The 18577-nt window shown below is 40.6% G+C and overlaps 1 protein-coding gene across 8 annotated transcripts in view; it reads right to left on the bottom strand.

Moving 5' to 3' along the window:
- Positions 1-15929: 15929 nt before the first annotated feature.
- Positions 15930-18577, bottom strand: part of atg13 (ATG13 autophagy related 13 homolog (S. cerevisiae)) — a 120922-nt gene continuing 118274 nt past the window's right edge. For all 8 annotated transcript variants that reach the window (XM_073049195.1, XM_073049197.1, XM_073049193.1 and 5 more), the window contains one exon: positions 15930-16418. In XM_073049195.1, coding sequence (XP_072905296.1) covers positions 16341-16418 — 78 coding nt within the window. In that variant the 3' untranslated portion in view covers positions 15930-16340. The remainder of the gene's footprint in view (positions 16419-18577) is intronic.

The raw sequence follows: 18577 nt of genomic DNA, 5'->3' as shown, positions 1-18577 counted from the left end.
TCCGCACCTCTGTTCTAAATGGACATCCCTCTATTCTGAGGATGTATCCTCTGGTCCTGGACTCCCCCATGACACGAAACATCTTCTCCACAGCCACTCTATTTAGGTCTTTCAATATTCAATAGATTTCAATAAGATTATCCCCCTCCATTCTTCTACACTTCAGCAAGTGCAGGCTCAGAGCCATCTAGCATGGCTCACCCGTTAACCCTTTCATTCCTGGGATCATTCTTGTGAACGTCCTCTGAACCCCCTCCAATACAGGCACATCCTTTCTTAGATAAGGGACCCAGAACGGCTTGCAATACTTGAAGTGTGATCTGACCAATGCCTTAAAAAGCCTTAGCATTACATCCTTGCTTTTTTATTATCTCAACATTAATGCTAACGTTGCATTTGTCCTGTTATCCACTCTTGCCTCTCCTTTACTCTTTATGTATCTGAAAATAAACTGTTGATATCCTCTTTTACATTATTACTGGCTAGTTTACCTTCATATTTTATCTTTACTCTCCTTATAGTGTTAGTTTAATGACTTCTGCTGGTTTTTAAGAGCTTCCAAATCCTTGAGCTTCCCACTAATTTTTGGTATATTGGATGCCCTCTTATTTGCTTTTATGCTGTCTTTGACTTCCCTTGTCAGCCAGAGTGGCCGCATCCTCCCTTTATCTCTTTTAGGATTAAAGGATCCTGCATCTTTCAAGTTACTCCCAGAAACTCCAGCCATTGCTGCTCTGCCGTCATTCCAATCATCTTTGGTCATCTCCTCTCTTATGCTTCTCTAAGTCTTTTTACTTCACTGTAATATTGATACATTGACTTCCTCTTCTCCCCCTCAAACTGCAGGGTGAATTCTATCATATTATGAACATTGTCTTCTTAGGGTTCCTTTACCTTAAGCTTCCTAATCATATCTGGTTCATTACAGAGCACAATCCAGGATTGCCTTCTCCCTAGCGAGCTCAATCACAAGCTGCTCTAAAAAGGTATCTTGAAGGAATTTGACCAATTCTTTTTCTTGGAATCCAGCACCACCTTGATTTTCAAAATGGACTTGCATATTGAAATCCCCCATGACCATTCCAGCATTGCAACACACACAAAATGCTGGAGGAACTCAGCAGAACAAGTAGAATCTACAGAAATGTGTAGAGTTGAAGTTTTGGGTTGAGACTCTTCTGTTCATCAATCCTGATGAAGGGTCTCGGCCCGAAACGTCAACTGTGCTCTTTTCCTAGATGCTGCCTGGCCTGCTGAGTTCCTCGAGCATTTTGTGTGTGTTGCTTGGATTTCCAGCACCTGCATATTTTCTCATTTACCATTGTAACAAGGGTCTTTTTACATGCCTTCTCTATCTCTTGTTACCCACCCACAAGGATTCCACATCTGATTGTATGTCACTTCTTCCCGAAGATTTGATTTAATCTTTTACCAGCAGATCCCTTCTGCCCACCTGAATGCCCTTTCAACACTGTGTGTATTCTGGGATGTTAAGCTCCCTGCTGTAATCTTTTTTCAGCCACAACTTAGTGATGCCCACAACGTTATGCCTGTCAATTTCTAACCGCGCTAGAAAATCATCTACCTTGTTATGTATACAGTATGTATTTAAATATATATATAACACCTGTAGTCCTGTAATCACTACCCTTTTCAATCTTGTCTTCACGTTACATAAGATTAAATTCGTATCTCTTTCTAAACCTGATTTTTAAAATTTATTCTGGAGACTTCCATAACCTCTCCTGCACTCTTCTTCCCTTTTACCTTATCCAAACTTTTCCAGGCTGTTGAACCTAGCCCCCAACCCCTACAACTTAATTTAAAGCCCTATCCACAGCCCTAGTTAAGCGGTTTGCCAGGTCCCTGGCCCCAGCATGGTTCAGGTGGAACCTGTCACATCGGAACAGCTCCCTCCTTTCACAATACTGGTACCCATGTCCCATGGATTTAAATCCACTTCTCCCACACCAATCTATGAGCCATGCAGTTATCTCTCTGATCTCATTAACCCTGTGCCAATTTGCACATGACTCAGGTAACAATCAGAGATGATTACCTTTTTGCTTCTACATTTTAATTTAGTCCCCAGCTGCTCAAATTCCCTCAGCAGAACCTCTTAGAACATAGAACATTGAACAGTACAAGTGCTTTGACCCATGATGTTGTACCGAGCCTTTAACCTACTCCAAGATCAATCTAACCCTTTTCTCCCACATAACGCTCCATTTTCTTTTCATCCTTGTTCTTGCTACATCATTAGTACTGACTTGGAACATGACAACTGCATCTTTCCCCTCCCATTTCAAACTCCTCTGTAGGTCAGATGAGATGTCCTGAACCCAGGCACCAGGCAGACAACAAAGCCTTTGGGCCTTTTGATCCTTGTGAAAAAGAATTATTTCTATGACTATACTATCCCCAATTACCACTATATTTCTCTTCTCTCCCCCCTCTTGAATGGTCCCCTGAATCATGGTACCACAGTTCGGTTGCTCATCCTTCCTACAGCCCTCACTCTCATCCTCACAGGAAGCAACAACCTCAGACCTCTTGGGCAAGCTCAAGGGCTGAGGCTCCTCCTGCATTACCTGTTGGATCCCCAATCTGCCTCAATCACAGTCACACCCTCTAGTCCTTGGCCACAGAATTTGAAGTAGTTTTTCTGATGTGTGTGACTGCCTCCTGAAACTCAGTATCCAGGTAACCCTCCTCCTCCTTGATGTTTCAGTGTTTGAAGCTCCGATTCCAGGTCATCAACTTTGAGTCCAAAATGATCGAGCAACCACACTTGCTGCTCCTGCCTCACCCCTTTCCTGAGCTTCTATGTATTGGCCATCTCCCCATACTAAGCACCCCACTACTCCCCACTCCTAATGTAGGGTCTTAGAACATAGAACAATACAGCACAGTACAGGCCCTTTGGCCCACAATGTTGTGCCGACCCTTAAACCCTGCCTCTCATATAACCCCCCACCTTAAATTCCTCCATATACCTGTCTAGCAGTCTCTTAAATTTCACTAGTGTATCTGCCTTCACCACTGACTCAGGCAGTGCATTCCACGCACCAACCACTCTCTGAGTAAAAAACCTTCCTCTAATATCCCCCTTGAACTTTCCACCCGTTACCTTAAAGCCATGTCCTCTTGTATTGAGCAGTGGTGCCCTGGGGAGGAGGCACTGGCTGTCCACTCTATCTATTCCTCTTAATATCTTGTATACCTCTATCATGTCTCCTCTCATCCTCCTTCTCTCCAGAGAGTAAAGCCCTAGCTCCCTTAATCTCTGATCGGTCCTGACCCAGAATGTCACCTTTGTCTCCACAGATGATACTTGACTCTGGCCAATTTTTGTCGATGCTCCATAGAAAGTATCCTATCTGGATGCATCTCGGCTTGGCAAGGCAACTGCTCTGCCCATAAGCACAAGAAACTGCTTGGAGTTGGGGCCACAGCTCAGCACATCACGGGAAACAGCCTCCACTCCATGGGCTCTATCTACACTTCTCACTGCCTCGGTCAAGCAGGCAACGCAGCCCTACCCACCTTGGGCACTCTCTCTTCCTTCTCATTGGTGAGAAGGTACTAAAGCCGGAAAGCACGTACCAGTAAGCTCTAACAACTCCTGTTCCGTCCGCTATTAAATGGTTCCCCAGTGAGATAAGGTGCGCCCTTGATCTCACAATCTACCTTGTTTGGTCTTGCACATTGATGCACCATCAATAACTCTGAGACGTAGGTTAAGGTAGGCTTTTATTGGCTGGAAGAAAGCACAAGCAGCAAGCGACCACCACACAACATTCTGGAGACTGAGGAAGGGTCTGTGGCTCCAATCGCCTTTATACCGGGGTCTGTGGGAGGAGCCACAGGAGCAGTCAGCGTGTCCAGACAGGTATATGTAGTTCACCACACACATACACCTGCTTTGCACACAGTACTTTCTCTATTACTCGTTATTCCGCACCCTGTTTTTGTTTTCCTTGGTACTACCTCAATGCGCGGATGTGATAATGTATGGATAACGTGTAAAACGCTGTACTTCAGCATCTGTGATCATAATAAACCAATTTATCAATTGACTTGGCTGCCTTCCAGTTGTCTTGTTTAACTGATGAGAGCATGCAAATTGCAAGGGAGGGGGGGATATTGCATTGGAATTAATATACTGCTCAGTCTGGAACACTTGGCTGGTGTGAGGCTGATAGAATAAATTAAAGTTTGCAATGGTGTGGGATAAGGAAACGCCTGAATGATTGACTGAATGTGCTGCTGAGATTCAGCAAGCCTGATGAATAAGAAGGCTCTGATAATAAAAATCTAGGCACAGGGCATTATTTATTGATAAGACCTTGTTTTCATTCATTGCATTTGTACTGCTGAGGGCATTCTATCTCTGCATTGCACCAAGTCCAGTTAACTCAGAAGTAAATAATTAACGAGGAGCACAGGCAGAAAGTGAAATTGTCATTGTCTGCTAAGGACTACATGTGGATTAATTGTTCAAACAGATAAATCGTTTGCTTCTTAGTCATGAAACCAATTTACAGAAGAATACAGATGGCATGAAATATTCAAGAAGCATTGCCTACTTCTGTGAAAGTTTTAAGTTCCATTTGAACGTCTGAAAGCAAATAAATACCCAGCTGGAAGGAAAAGGCAGCAAAGAATGAAAAAAGATGCTTGCCCCAGTGTTTGCCTTTTACACTTTATTAGCAGAAGTAAAACGTAAAGCAGAAGTCTCAGTTCCTGTTGTAGTTGATTGTATACATTTGGCTTGTGTGTAATCACAAACAGTAAATCAAGGGAAATGTGAAAGTTCCTAGTTTGATAAGTTTCCTTCTGTAAAATGTGACTGCTGTGCAACAATCATCTTCTAACAGCGTGAGTTTCATAAGGTCACAGTGTACCCTTATTTGTCACACTTTTCTATATTTGTGATTGAAACTATGTCACGTTACTGGGTTTATTATTGCCTTAGCATTGGCTGTTTGCTTTCAAGGCCTAAATGTCATTTTCAGATTAAGTACGGTTACAATGAAGGATGCAATGTAACTCCGTTTTCTCATTTGCTGCAAAATTTTTAAAAAACTTTCAACGATTAGGACACAGTAGTTTGAAGGAGTGACAGTCACTTCGAAAGACTTACTTTTTATTCAGCAATAATAGTGTGTAAATATGCACCAGCTCAATTGAATATAAGAGCGAATGACCCTAACAACATAAAGATCTTTGCACTATGTTAATTCTCTTTTATTATGAGTAAAGCTTAATCTGCTTTCAGACTGCACTCTTGCAAAATCAGTCTTCACTCTGGATGACACTAGCAAAATGCCAGAAATGTGAATGTGTCAGGGGGCAGAAGTGAGTGCCAAGGAGAAGGTTCTTAGGAAGCTGAAAATCCTGAAGGTAGATAAAGTCACCTGTACTAAGATTTTGAAAGCAGTTAACTGTAGAGATTGTGGAGGCGTTATCTTTCATGAATCATTAGATTCTGACATGGTTTCAAAGGACTGGAAAGTTGCAAATGTCACTTCACTCTTTAAGAAGGGAGCATGGATAGAAGACTGGCTGACTGGCAGGAGGTAAAGAATGGGAATAAAGAGGAGTCTTTTCTGGTTGGCTGACGGTGACTAGTGGTATGCTGTAGAGGTTGGTGTTCAGATGACTGCTTTTCGTGTTGTATGTTAATGATTTGGATGAAGGAATTGATGGCTTTGTGGCCAAGTTTGTGGATGATACGAAGATAGGTGGAGGACAGGCAGTACTGAGCAAGCAGGGTGTTTGCAGAAGGATTTAGACAGATTGGGGGACTGGGCAAAGTGGCAAATGGAATATAGAGAAGTGCATGGTCACACACTTTGGCACACAGAAATAAGGCATGGCCTATATTCTAAACGGGGAGAAAATTAAAAAATCAGAGGTGCAAAGGGACTTGGGAGTCTCGTGCAGATTTCCCTAAAGATTGAGTCGGCAGTAAGGAAGGCAAGTGTAATGGTAGCATTAATTTCAAGAGGACTAGAATACAAAAGCAAGGATGTAATGCTTAGGCTTTATAAGGCATTCGTCAGACTGCTCTTGGAATATTGTTATCCAAGAAAAGATGTGCTAGCATTGGAGAGGGTCCTGAGGAGGTTCACAAAAATGAATCGAGGAATGAAAGTGTGTTTGTTGGCTCTGGGTCTGTACTCACTGGAGTTTAGAAGAATGAAGGGAGATCTCAAAGAAACCTATCAAATATTGAAAGGCCTGGATAGAGCGGATGTGGAGAGGACATTTCCTTTAGTTTAGGATTAGAGGGCATGTCCTCAAAACTGAGAGATGTCCATTTAGAGGAATGTTTTCTTTAGCCAGAGGGTGATGAATCTGTGGAAATCATTGCCACAGACTGCAGTGCATCCCAAGTCATTGGGTATATTTAAGATGGAGGTTTTCTAGGTTCCTGGTTAATCAGGATGTCAAAGGTTATGGGGAGAAGGCAGGAGAATGGTGTTGAGAGGGATGATGGATCAGCCATGATGGAGTGGCAGAACAGACGTGATGGGATGAATGGCCTAATTCTGCTCCTATATCTTTATGTTCTTATAACTTAAGAATGTACTTGTCTCCACCTTGGACCTACCACTAGATCAGTGTAATTGCAGAATGCTTTTGTGTAATATCAGCAAAAATGCGAAGTTATCCAGGCAACACACAGAAAAAGCTGGACAAGCTCAGCAGACCAGGCAGCAGAGATATCCAGAACTGAGTTCAGTGATAGAGGGAGTGTGCCATTGCAGCTCACACTGGGAATTTTCATTATAAATGTTGCCGCTTAGATCTTGAATAGACACCTGAAGAGGTTTGTCACTGATCGATCTCCTGTGACCATAAAGTGACAACAAAGTGTTGGAGGTTAGAGGAGGAAGGAGAGAAGGTTTTGAGGCTGAGCTAGAGGAAGTGGGGAAGACAGATCAGAGTTACAAGGACAGGGGAGAACAGAAAAGTTTAGAGAATTTAAAGGTTGGAAAAAGACAGAATGCACTGCAGTGTTAATGACCTACTGCAAACTGCAATGACAGTAACAGCAAACTGTAAATTTTAAAGACATTGTCAGCCTAATTGGCTAAATCTGAAAAGAAAATGGCAAAAATAGAGGGACAAGGCATGGCCACTAATGGAGTGAAGGAAAATAGGCTGAGGTTGACTTTATGGGGCAGAAGTGGAGGCAGGTGGACGTGAGCTTAATTTGAACTAAGAAGTGGGGGATAGTACAAGTTCAAAGTTCAAATTACCGAAGTACCTATATGTCACCATATACTATGTTGAGGTTCATTTTCTTGCAGGAATTTACAGGAAAATAAAGAAATGCATTAGCATTTATGAAAAGTTTTTCATAACAAAGATTGACAAACATCTGATGTGCAAAGGAGGACTAATTACGTAAATAAATAATACTGTGAACATGAATTAAAGTCCTAGAATGCGAGTCTACAGATTGTAGAGTCAGTTCAGTTTTGAGGACAGTGAATTTATCCACACTGGTTCAGGGGCCTGACGGTTGTGGGGTAATAACTGTTCCTGAACCTGGTGGTGTGGGACATAAGGCTTCTGTACCTCCTGCCCAATGGTCATAGCGAGAAGAGAACATGGTCTGGATGATGGGGGTCCTTGATGATGGATGCTGTTTGCTTGTGGCAAATGTGCTCAATAATGGGGAGGGCCTTTGCCTGTGATGGACTGGGAGGTAGTCACCATTTTTTGTAGAGTTTTCTGTTCCCGGACACTGGTGTTTCAAAGCTAGGCCGTGATGCAACTCATAAGGATACTCTCCAAAGTTCAACTATAAAAATTTATCAAAAGTTTTTAGATGACATGCTGACTCTACTCAAGCTTCTAAGAAAATAGAGGTGGCATTGTGCTTTCTTTGTGATGGCACAGACGTGTTTGTCCTAGGGCAGATCCTCTGATATGGTAATGCCAAGCAATATATAGTTACTTACCCTCTCCATCTCTGATCCCTCATGGCTTCTTCCTCCTATAGTCAGTAATCGGCTCTTCGGTGTCGGGTATTGTTATGGCACCATTCATCCAGATTTTCAACCTCCCTCCTATATACCAGCTCGTAAAATGGGGTAAAGAGGGAAGGAGGAGGCAACAGTAGAGTGCAGGGTAAGATCTCTGAGGATTAAATGGGAAACGGGAAACAGCGTATTAACGGCTGGCACAACGGTGCAGCTGGTAGAGCCACCGTCTTGCACTACAGCGGATTCCTTTTTTGTTCTAATTGTGTTTTCTTGTATAATTTATGTATTTCGTGTGAACGTTGTCTCTAATGCTACATGTCTCTAATCCATGATGCTGCTACAACTAAGTTTTTCATTGAACCTCAGCATACATGAGCTTGTGCAGATGACATTAAGCTGACTGGCCTCCTGGGCACAACGACCTCCGGCTGTGTACAGGCACATCATTGATGAGCACTTCCCTGATCCTTTGAGTGCTCTTTCTTCCTTCCACACTATGTCTTTTCTACACTAGCTATAGCGTGTGTCACAAGCATCTGACACCATTGGGCGTGTGCTTTTAAGGTTGCATTTCAGACGATTATGTTGCAAATTATCAGTAGCTGAACCGCGCTGAGCTCGGTCTCGTTGATCGCTGCTCAGGTTCTATTTTAGCACTCGTTTCTGATGCAAATTATTCTAATGTTGCTTTTAATCTTTTTAGGCAATTTTGCAGATTGCACCCTACCCCCTTCCCTGCAGTGTCTCCAGTTGGGTGATAGTGCACATGTTTAGTACATCAAAAATAGGAAATATTCAATGCTCAGGCTGTGAATCTGCAGTTGGTGTTGTCTAGTTCTCTTGTTGCAAATGCAGAGGCTTCATCAGGACCCATAGTATCCCAGCTTTCCCTTGTTCATTTAGAGAAAACTCTTCAAGTAAACAAATTCAACGTGTCTGGTGGGTTGTAACCCCTTCAACAATATATGGATCTGAAAAATCATCTGTTTCCATCTTTTGCACTCAGCCTCAAGAGTCCCAACTGTAACTCTTTTACAGCAGTGTGACGCTTCTTCCCTACCTTTAAAAGCTGTCATGAGAATTTATACCAATGACTCTGCAATCTGGCACAAAGATAGTTCAGCAGAAAACATTTTGAACGGGCATAAGATTATTTTAACATTTTTTGGGCTAGTTTTGTTGTAAAATGATACAGAAACTTCAGGGGGCAAATCAATTTTACTGATGTAATTGGGAGTTTTCTGCTGTGGAATGAGAGAATCATAATTCTGCCAAAAACTGTGAGTATTTTTATCTCTTGGTGATGAGGTCAGAGCTGAACAGACATATTTCCGAGGTCAGATAATAAGAAAGAAGATAAATCACTGTTAAGGAGTGCTGTCACCAACTGGTTTGCAAAGTAACCTAGCCCCAACCAACTCCTTCAAATGTTGACAGCCCACAATTTGATTTAATTAGCCAGGAGTGAAGAAAAGAGCAGTTCAAACCTGTGTCATCTATTTTGAGCATGAAATTTATCACAATCATGTGAAAAGTATTCCTAAGAAAAATGAAGAATAACCGGGAACATGGTGTGCTACAGAGCATGTTGGAATTAGCACCCAGTGAATCAGAGGCGGAACCATTGGCACTGTTGAACAATCTTACAGTGGATAATTGGAATTTTACCACAGTATTATGCTGATTTTGATTGAACTACTTGTTACAGTAACACATCTTGCCTTTAAACAATCCAAATCACATGGTCATTAAAAAGGCATGCATTTATACAGTATCATTAATGAGGCCCAAAGTCCTTACAATCTATGAAACCTTTCTATTGTCACTCAGGAAAAAGACTGTGGACAGTAAAATCATAAAATCAGCAACACAGCAATGACTGGACAATTTGTTTGTAATGGAATGAGTGGTAAATATTTGCCTGCAGAATTGGAATTAGTTATGCCTGGGAGCTCCAGCAGAGGCTGCATATGGTACTTGATTTTAAAAAAAAGCCTTGTGTGACTAAAGAAAGTTTGGTTGGTTTGCTCTAATTTGTGTAATTTTTTTCCGTGTTAGTGTTAGGTTTTAATTATTATGTTAGCTGTATCTATAAATCCATTTTGTTTTGCTTCTTATTGATGATATTAGGGAATTGTAGTTAAATTAGCTGAACTGATATTTTAAAAGATTCAAAACTAACATGGAACATCTAACTGGTGGATGAGGGGAGGACAAATTCTATACTAGCTGGGATTGTTGTTCCAGGTTTAATGCCTCTCGTACTGGGGCATTTATCTGATTTTCTTTCATCCTGGAACAAATGGAGGATAGTCCAACTTTCTTGCATTTTTAGAACTTCCTCATGCTCCATCTCGTGGTCAGAAAATCTAAGCTTGTGTTTCCGCACATGAAATGCCACCACTTGATTGTGACGTGGAATTGCAAGTGTGTTAGCTGAACATGTTTAGAGTTATAGTGTTATGGAAAACTACAGCACAGAAACAGACCTTTCAGCCCATCTAGTTTGTGCCGAATGATTAAAACTGCCTGGTCCCATCAACCCGCACCCAGACCGTACCTCTGCCATCCACGCATGTCTATCTATATATCTTATAATTTTGTATACCTCAAACTTCTAAGTTCTCATGAATAAAGTTCTACCCTATTCAATCTTTCCTTATAACTCAGGTCCTCCAGTCCTGACAACATCCTTGTAAGTTTTCTCGGTACTCTGTCAACCTTACTAATATCTTTCCTGTAAGTAAGGGACCAAAACTGCACACAATACTCCAAATTAGACCTCACCAATGTTTTATATAACTTCAACATAATATCCAAACACTTGTACGATCTCTGGCTTCTCCCGCAAAAACAATATCTAATCCTATTTACTACTTCATCTTGTATGCTAAGCAACTGAACCTTCTTGACCAACCTCCCATGCAATAAGATTAGTTAGTCATGATCTACTGTGCACAAAGCCATGCTGACTATCCCTAATCAATCCCTGTCTATCCAAATACTCATATATCCGGTCTCTTAGAATACCTTCTAATATCTTTCCCACTACTGATGTCACGCTCAACAGCCTGTAATTTCCTGGTTTATTCTCCATGTCTTTCTTGAGCAGCAGAACAACATTAGCTATCCAATGCTCTGGTATCTTACCTGCTGCTAAGGATGATTTAAATATCTCTGCAAGGGCCCCTGCAGGTTTTGCACTTGCCTCCCACAGGGTCCAAGGTAAGACCCTGATTTGCCTCCAAACAGCAAACACCTCCTCCTCTGCAATCTGTATCGGGCACAACCTCACTGCTGCTTTGCCTGACGTCGACAGACTCTGTATATGTCTCCCAAGTAAAATACAGATGCACAAAATCTGTTTAAGATCTCCCCCATCTCTCTTGGTTCCACACATAGATTACCATTCTGATCTTCCAGAGAACCAATTTTGTCCCTTGTATCTGTAGAAGCTCTTAGGATTCTCATTCACCTTGTCTGCTAGAGCAACCTTATGCCTTCTTTTAACCTTCATGATATTTTTGGACATTTTCTTGCATTCCTTATTCTCCTCAAGTACCTCATTTGTTCCTACCTGCCTATACCTGCTATGCACCTCCCTTTATTTTCCTTAACCAGGGCCTCAATATCTCACAAAAACTAAGGTTCCCTAAACAAGTTATCCTTGCTTTTTATTCTGACAGGAACATATAAGCTTTGTACTTTCAAAATTTCACTTTTGAATGCCTGCTACTTACCAAGTAGACCTTTGCCACATCCTTTCTGATATTAAAATGGGTCTTTCTCCACTTTAGAATCGCAACCTGAGGACCAGACCTATCCTTTTTCATAATGACCTTGAAACTAATGGCATTATGAGCACTAGATGCAGTGTTTCCCTTTACAAACTTCTGTTACCTGCCCTGTCTCATTTCCTAATAGCAGATCCAGTATTGCACAGTCTCTTGTAAGGATTCCTATGTACTTATTAAGGAAACTTTGCTGAACACATTTGGCAAACTCTATCCCATCTACTCTTTTTATAGTGTAGGAGTCCCAGTGAATATGTAGGAAGTTATGATCTCTCTACAAATTTGTTCCTCTACATACCATGGACTGTTGGATGATCGATAATATAGCCCAATGATGTGATCATACCTTTCTTATTCCTCAGTTCCACCCATAAAACCTCACTAAACGAGTTTACCAGTCTGTCCTGACATTTTCCCTGTCTAGTAATGTCACCCCTCCCCCTTTAACCCCTCCTGCTCTATCACATCTAAAACAATGGAACCCCAGAATACTGAACTGCCAGCCCTGTTACAAAGTCTTGCTAATGGCTAGGATATCTTAGTTCCATGTGCTGATCCATGCCCTGAACTCATCCGCATTTCCTACATCCTTCTTGCAATGAAATATAAGCAACTCAGAACATTAGTCCGACCATGCTCTAATCTTTTGATCCCTGACTTTGTCTGAGGTGTTAATAACATCTGTCTCCACACTGTCACTAACTGTTCTGGCACTCTGGTTCCCATTCCCCTGCAGCTCTAGGTTAAACCCCTCCATGCATCACTTGTCAACTTTCCCACTAGGATATTAGTCCCCTCTCCAGTCTAGGTGCAGGCCAGAGTCAGACTGAGTGCCAAAGAGCTAACTGCTGCGACTTTCTTTTGCTAGGCCATCCACCCCAATAGTATCCACGTTGTTGAAGGGGGTGACCTCAGGGGTACTCTGCACTGGATGTCTGAAACCTTTCCCCTTCCTGTCACCCAGCTTTCTGTATTGTGCACCTTGGGTGTAACTACCTCTCTATGTGTCCTACCTATCACCCCCTCAGCCTCCTGAATGATCCGGAGTTCGTCCAGTTCCAGCTTCCACTCCTTAATGCAGAGTGTTAGAAGCTACAGCTGGATGCACTTGTCGCAGGTGAAGTTTCTGAAGCTTCTTTTATATTTCAGTTGAAGCAAGAGGAATAAAGTGTGGCCCAATTCCAGAAATTATAGGTTACTCCATCCCCACATCCAATTTCAGTCTTCCTGTTTATGCAAGATAAATGGGAAAGAAAGGGGAATTTACAAAATAGAGCTTGAGTAATCTTTGCTCAGAATTTCAGTCCATATCAAACTGGGAAATACTTATCTAACTTCCTGTTGCAGTATTTTGATAAGCACATTCTATGGATGTGTGAATTCTTGGTAAGCATGTCCACCAATTGGACTTCTGTAGTTGATCTGCTGAGTACTTTATTATTTATTTATTGAGCTGTGCCGCCCAGCAACCCTGACTTGACCATAAACTACCAACTTCCTGCGAGGGCCTTATGTTACTGGTTTCAGCTGCTCTGGCACATTTTATTCACAGAGAAAAGGGAAAAATGTTGGTGCAACTAGGACAAGGACCACAAGTGTGTGGGAGCCCCAAACTTTCAGCATTGTCTTACCTTGTCCTGACATGGATTATGTGTATTGTAATTTCTTCATTTTAACTGGTGATCCATAACTCAAGAAATTAGGAGCAGTAGTGGGACACTCAAGTCTGCCCCACCATTTAGTGTCATCTATGCTGGCCTCAGCTCCTCATAACCATATCAATTAACACTCACTTGAATTTTATTAATTTCGAAAAAGGTGCAGGACCTACACTTTCTAATACGAAAGCAAACAGAATGCAGTAATCAAGATGTCACTGCCATCTAGTGGGCAATACTTACGTCGCAGCGATTTTTCTGTTACTGTTATTTTTCTTTTGCATTCTGCATTTAAATGAAACATTACGGTAGCACAATCCGAAAACAAAATAAGCAATGAGTCAGAAGTTATGCACGTAGTGGTTAAAAACTTGATTAAAGAACATGTGTTAGCTTGCCAAAGAGCTGTCCATTATAATCATCTTCCCTACTCCTTGCTCTGTAATCTATAGGCTTTCTTTTCCTGGTAATATCCTGCTTCCTTTTTGAAAGCTAACATTAAATTTGCTGCTCATACTGGTTCAGACAGTAGGTTTCTGAAAGGGCATAAATAGATATCAGCAATAGTATTGAGGTAAGGAAGCTAAAGATGCAGAGATTATGATAAAAAAAAGGGACTGCAGATGATGAAGATACACTAAGCTGGAAAGGAGATTTACAATGATGTTGACAGGTTTCAAGGAACTAGGTTATATTGGAAGATTGATCAGGCTGGGACTCTATTCACTGCAGCATAGTGAACAGACATTACAGAGGTGTATAAAATCAGATAGGGTGAATGCATGGTCTGTTGCCAAAGGTTGGGATCTGAAGCACTAGAGGACCATAGGACAGGAGACAGATTTATTAGGAGCCAAGGGGCAACTTTTTTCAGCCAGAGGGTGGCTGCAAATGGAAATAAGTGGTTGAAACAGGTAAATTTAAAAGGCAAGGTTAGTCAAGTATTGTCAGGCTTACAGGCCTGTAATTTCCTGGTTTATTCTCCAAGTCTTTCTTGAACAGCAGAACAACATTAGCTATCCAATCCTCTGGTACCTTACCTGCTGCTAAGGTTGACTTCAATATCTCTGCTAGGGCCCCTGCAAATTTTGCACTCCCACACGGTCCAAGGTAACAGCTTGTCTGGTTCTGGACATTTGTCCACCCTGATTTGCTGCAAAATGGATAGTCAAGGTTTAGAGGAATATGGGCCAGATGCAGGTAAATGGAATAAATTTTGACAGGAGTCTTAGTTGGCATGGATTGGCTGGGCTGAAGGGCCTGGTTTGGTGCTCTCTCACAGAGTCTGAAGAAAAACCAGGAAATGCTAAAAACACTCATTTGGAAATGTGGAAAGAGAAACAAAGTTAATTGTAGGTTGAAAACTCTGCCAGAACTGTTAGTGTTTTCTCTCGAGTCGTCTCTGCTCCAGAGATCCGATCTCACCCATTTTTCTTGAAATTATAGATAGGACCTTTGGTAGGAGTGAGAATTTACATGAAGATGCAAAAAGTGGTTGTTCAGAGTTCTCCAGGATAAAAGAGATTATAGACATAATACAGAATTTAAAAGTACCGAGGATACAGTCAGCAATTCATTTTCCACCGGGATATTAACCTCCTAATGCTTGTGGGCTAACAATTTAAATCAAAAAGGTTTAAAAACAGCATCATACGGTAAACAGAACAGGCACTGGGGCCCACTATCTATTGAGACCATGATGCACCAAAATCAGCTTATTCCATTTTACTCCCCCACATTCCCATCAATTCCACAGATTCTTTGGAACGTGGGAGAAAATCAGAGCACCCAGTGGAATTCTACTTGGACACAGGGAAAATGTGCAAACACCACAGAGACAGGAGTGGAGTCAACCTGGGTTGGTGGAGTGTGAAGTAGCAAGTCTCCTAACTGTGTCATTTGTTCACAGCGAAAACATTTGTAAAACTAACCTAAAATAGTGGGTGATGGCAGGTTAGGACTGACTGGTGAGAAGCATTAAGTCTACTGATTCCCTTTGTATTCATAGAGCAAGGCCATTTACTTTTGATATTTACCTATTGTTCTCTTTGTGTTTTTATCATTTATCTCTGGGAGTTGTTGGATAAACTCAACTGTGCCAGAACATTGTTCCAATTTCCAAAGAAGAGTTGAGCACATAAATCCACTCAGTCTTACAGTCCCAGTCACTTTTGAATCTAAAATCCCACAATTGCTCTGTGGTTACCATTTTCCCAAGGTTGCTATGACTTTGATTCGCTGAACTATCAGGATATCATACGGCTACCAAGTCAAGTGGCTTTCAGTTAGGCACACAGAATCATGAGTCATTCAGACATACAGTATGTGAAACGCATATTGTCATAATATTTCTATAAGATAAATGATAATATTTCATCAGAATGTGAAAAGGTAATGATGGCTGTGAGATCTTAGGTCCTGAACAGTAAGCATTTTCAGTTTTATCACCCAGTTGATCAAGATGCCATTGCCCAAATGGTTCAGCGTTTTATTTTTCTACAGTGAAGTGACAAGCTACAAATCATTGGGTCTGAAACGAACATGCTGCAATTTAAATTAAAAACCATCCTTAGAATACAACCAGACTTGCAAGAAGCACACAAAACTTCCTACTTCAATAGAAAGAAATACATTGATTAAATGTTGTTTGGCTTTACAAGATATTTACACATGTGTACAGTAAGGTAGACTTACACTTTTCAATTATAGCAGATCAGTAAGTGCAACTAGAAAATGTACTTACAGATTGCAGATAGACATCTATAGAAATAAGGGGATTCTGTACCTAAAAATATATACATTTTATTTATAGAGGGAAAACAATTTTAAACATTGGTGCTTGTTGCAGGTATTGTTTCTAAAGCTGGGGAAGATATTGTCAATGGTTACTGAAGGGTGTCTACAAACGCATCAAATTCTTCCATATTCTTCTCATAGATTGCCAGTTTTTCCGGTAAGGAGTCCTAAGGCAGAAATAAAATGAATTTAAAAATAATAGAAATATTTTGCAGCCTCACATTCGTTCTTATTCTTCAGTTGATAGGACATTCAGCTTTGTATCAAGTGCTCTGTACTTCAATATGAGCCCCAATGTGCACTGACATTCCAGAGGAGCGATGAAGGAATGTAATTGTTGGGATTGTATGTTAATATAAGGCCATAAGACAAAGAAGCTGATGACTTAGAATGAAACAGGTTTGAGTTGATTACGAAACTCTTGACACCCTTGAAGATCAAGAAGTTCTCCAAATGTGCTGGTCAGAACCTTTGTTCAACCAAATCCAATCCCACATGTCTGCCTAATTATTATGTTTCTTTGTTCTTCTTCCTCCAACCACTTGTTTATGCTACCCTGAAATGCTGATATTTTCTCCAATGTTCTACATAGATTCACAATTATACCTTTGACTTTTATATTATACACATTTAATATTCTCAAGTTTTAACTCATGAATCTCTGTAGTCATCTAACACAGGATAATCTAAACAAATATTCTACCCCATTTCCATCTACCATTTATTTTTGGCTATTTCACCATCTTGTTAATATTCTTCTACAGCTTCTTTTGTTCCTGAAAATAATTTACTATACCTTTTATACTGCTAGTATGTGCACAATTTTTAACCCTTTAAATCAATAGTATACACAGTTAAATGCAGGAGTGCCAGAGAGTTTGGCAACAAGTTTAAATTATTTCTAGTTATTCAACCCCGTATTGCTCATTATTTGTCATCTTCCTTTCAATTTTGAATTTAATTTGTATGACTCATATTGGGGACAACATCTTTAAAGTCTCTTCAAGCAGAAGAAGAAAATAAATAGAAGATGTACTACGTCTTTTCAAGGAAATGGTGTGGACATCAGTGCTTTCTGTTGTGTATTTATTATTTCAGTAATGTTTAAGTAATATTGTAAACATACTGTTTGATTAAGCATTCTTACATAATGCATTGTGTGTTAAATGTAAAAATACATGCAGGGCATACATCATCATGCCACCAAGTCGTAAGTGTGCACCTCGCTAAAAGTAAAAGTGAAGTTTACATGCATCTCTCAGGCTTGTTTTTCTTTCAATTAGTTTTATGTTTTTGAGTTACAGAACATAATAGTGGTGACTAAGTTTTAAATGACCCCAAGATGACTACCCACCTGTTGAAGTTATATTCTACAATATACTGAGTGTAAGTGTGTATATATTTACACACACACATACACAGCAGAACAATAAATTACATATTTGAGTTGAGAAGCATTATATGCAAATGTGTAAAGAGGAGTGTAGTGTATTTAATATTTCAGTAACATCTGAGTAATGTATTGTTTGATTAAGCATTCTTTGTTGTTTACATAATGCATTGAGGGATACATGTAAAAGTATGTGAATGGCATACATCATCACACCACCATGTCATTAGTGTACACCTTACTAAAAGTAAAAACAAAGTTTCCACACATCTCTCTGGCTTCCCTGTTTTTCTTTTGATTAATTTTATGTTTTGGAGTTACAAAACACAACACCTTCCTATTCTTCAACTGTTAGTTCGTAAAACTTGGGACCAGGTTCCCATAAACTGAACATTGAACTTGGGCTGAAGTTTCAGAGGATGGGGTGGGGTAGAGTATGGGATCAGGTTATGATTATCACAGATATCCCAATGAAAGCTTAAGTAATTCTTTGTAGGTTCCTTCAGGAGCGTGTTTATATTTCTCTTGCCCAACGTATTAGTGGTCATGTACAATATAAGGAACAGCAGGAGCAGTACATTTGAATGCTCATGCAATTCAAGGAGATTGTTAACCTCACCGTCATTTCTTTCACAAACCCCATATCCCTAAAATCCATTAACAGAAAAATCTGCTGAGCCTCCACTGCCTTCTCTGGAGAATTCAAAAGGTTAATTATTCTCTGGGTGAAGAAATATGGTTTCATCTGAGATCTGAAAGGTCAACCCTATGAACTTTAGGTTTGGGTCATTACTACAGCAGGAGAAATTTCTATTCCAAATCTACCCCATTAAAGAACAAGGATTTTATACATTTCAATGAGATCATTGGAGCATAGGCCCTGTCTGTCTAACCTCTTCTGCTGAGGGAACCCCTCCAATTCAAGTAATCACTGCA

This window comes from Hemitrygon akajei, chromosome 6 (genome assembly GCF_048418815.1).
Source record: "Hemitrygon akajei chromosome 6, sHemAka1.3, whole genome shotgun sequence".
Lineage (NCBI taxonomy): Eukaryota > Metazoa > Chordata > Chondrichthyes > Myliobatiformes > Dasyatidae > Hemitrygon > Hemitrygon akajei.
The sequence above is the reverse complement of the archived record's forward strand: the minus strand, read 5'-3'. Positions and strand labels throughout refer to the sequence as shown.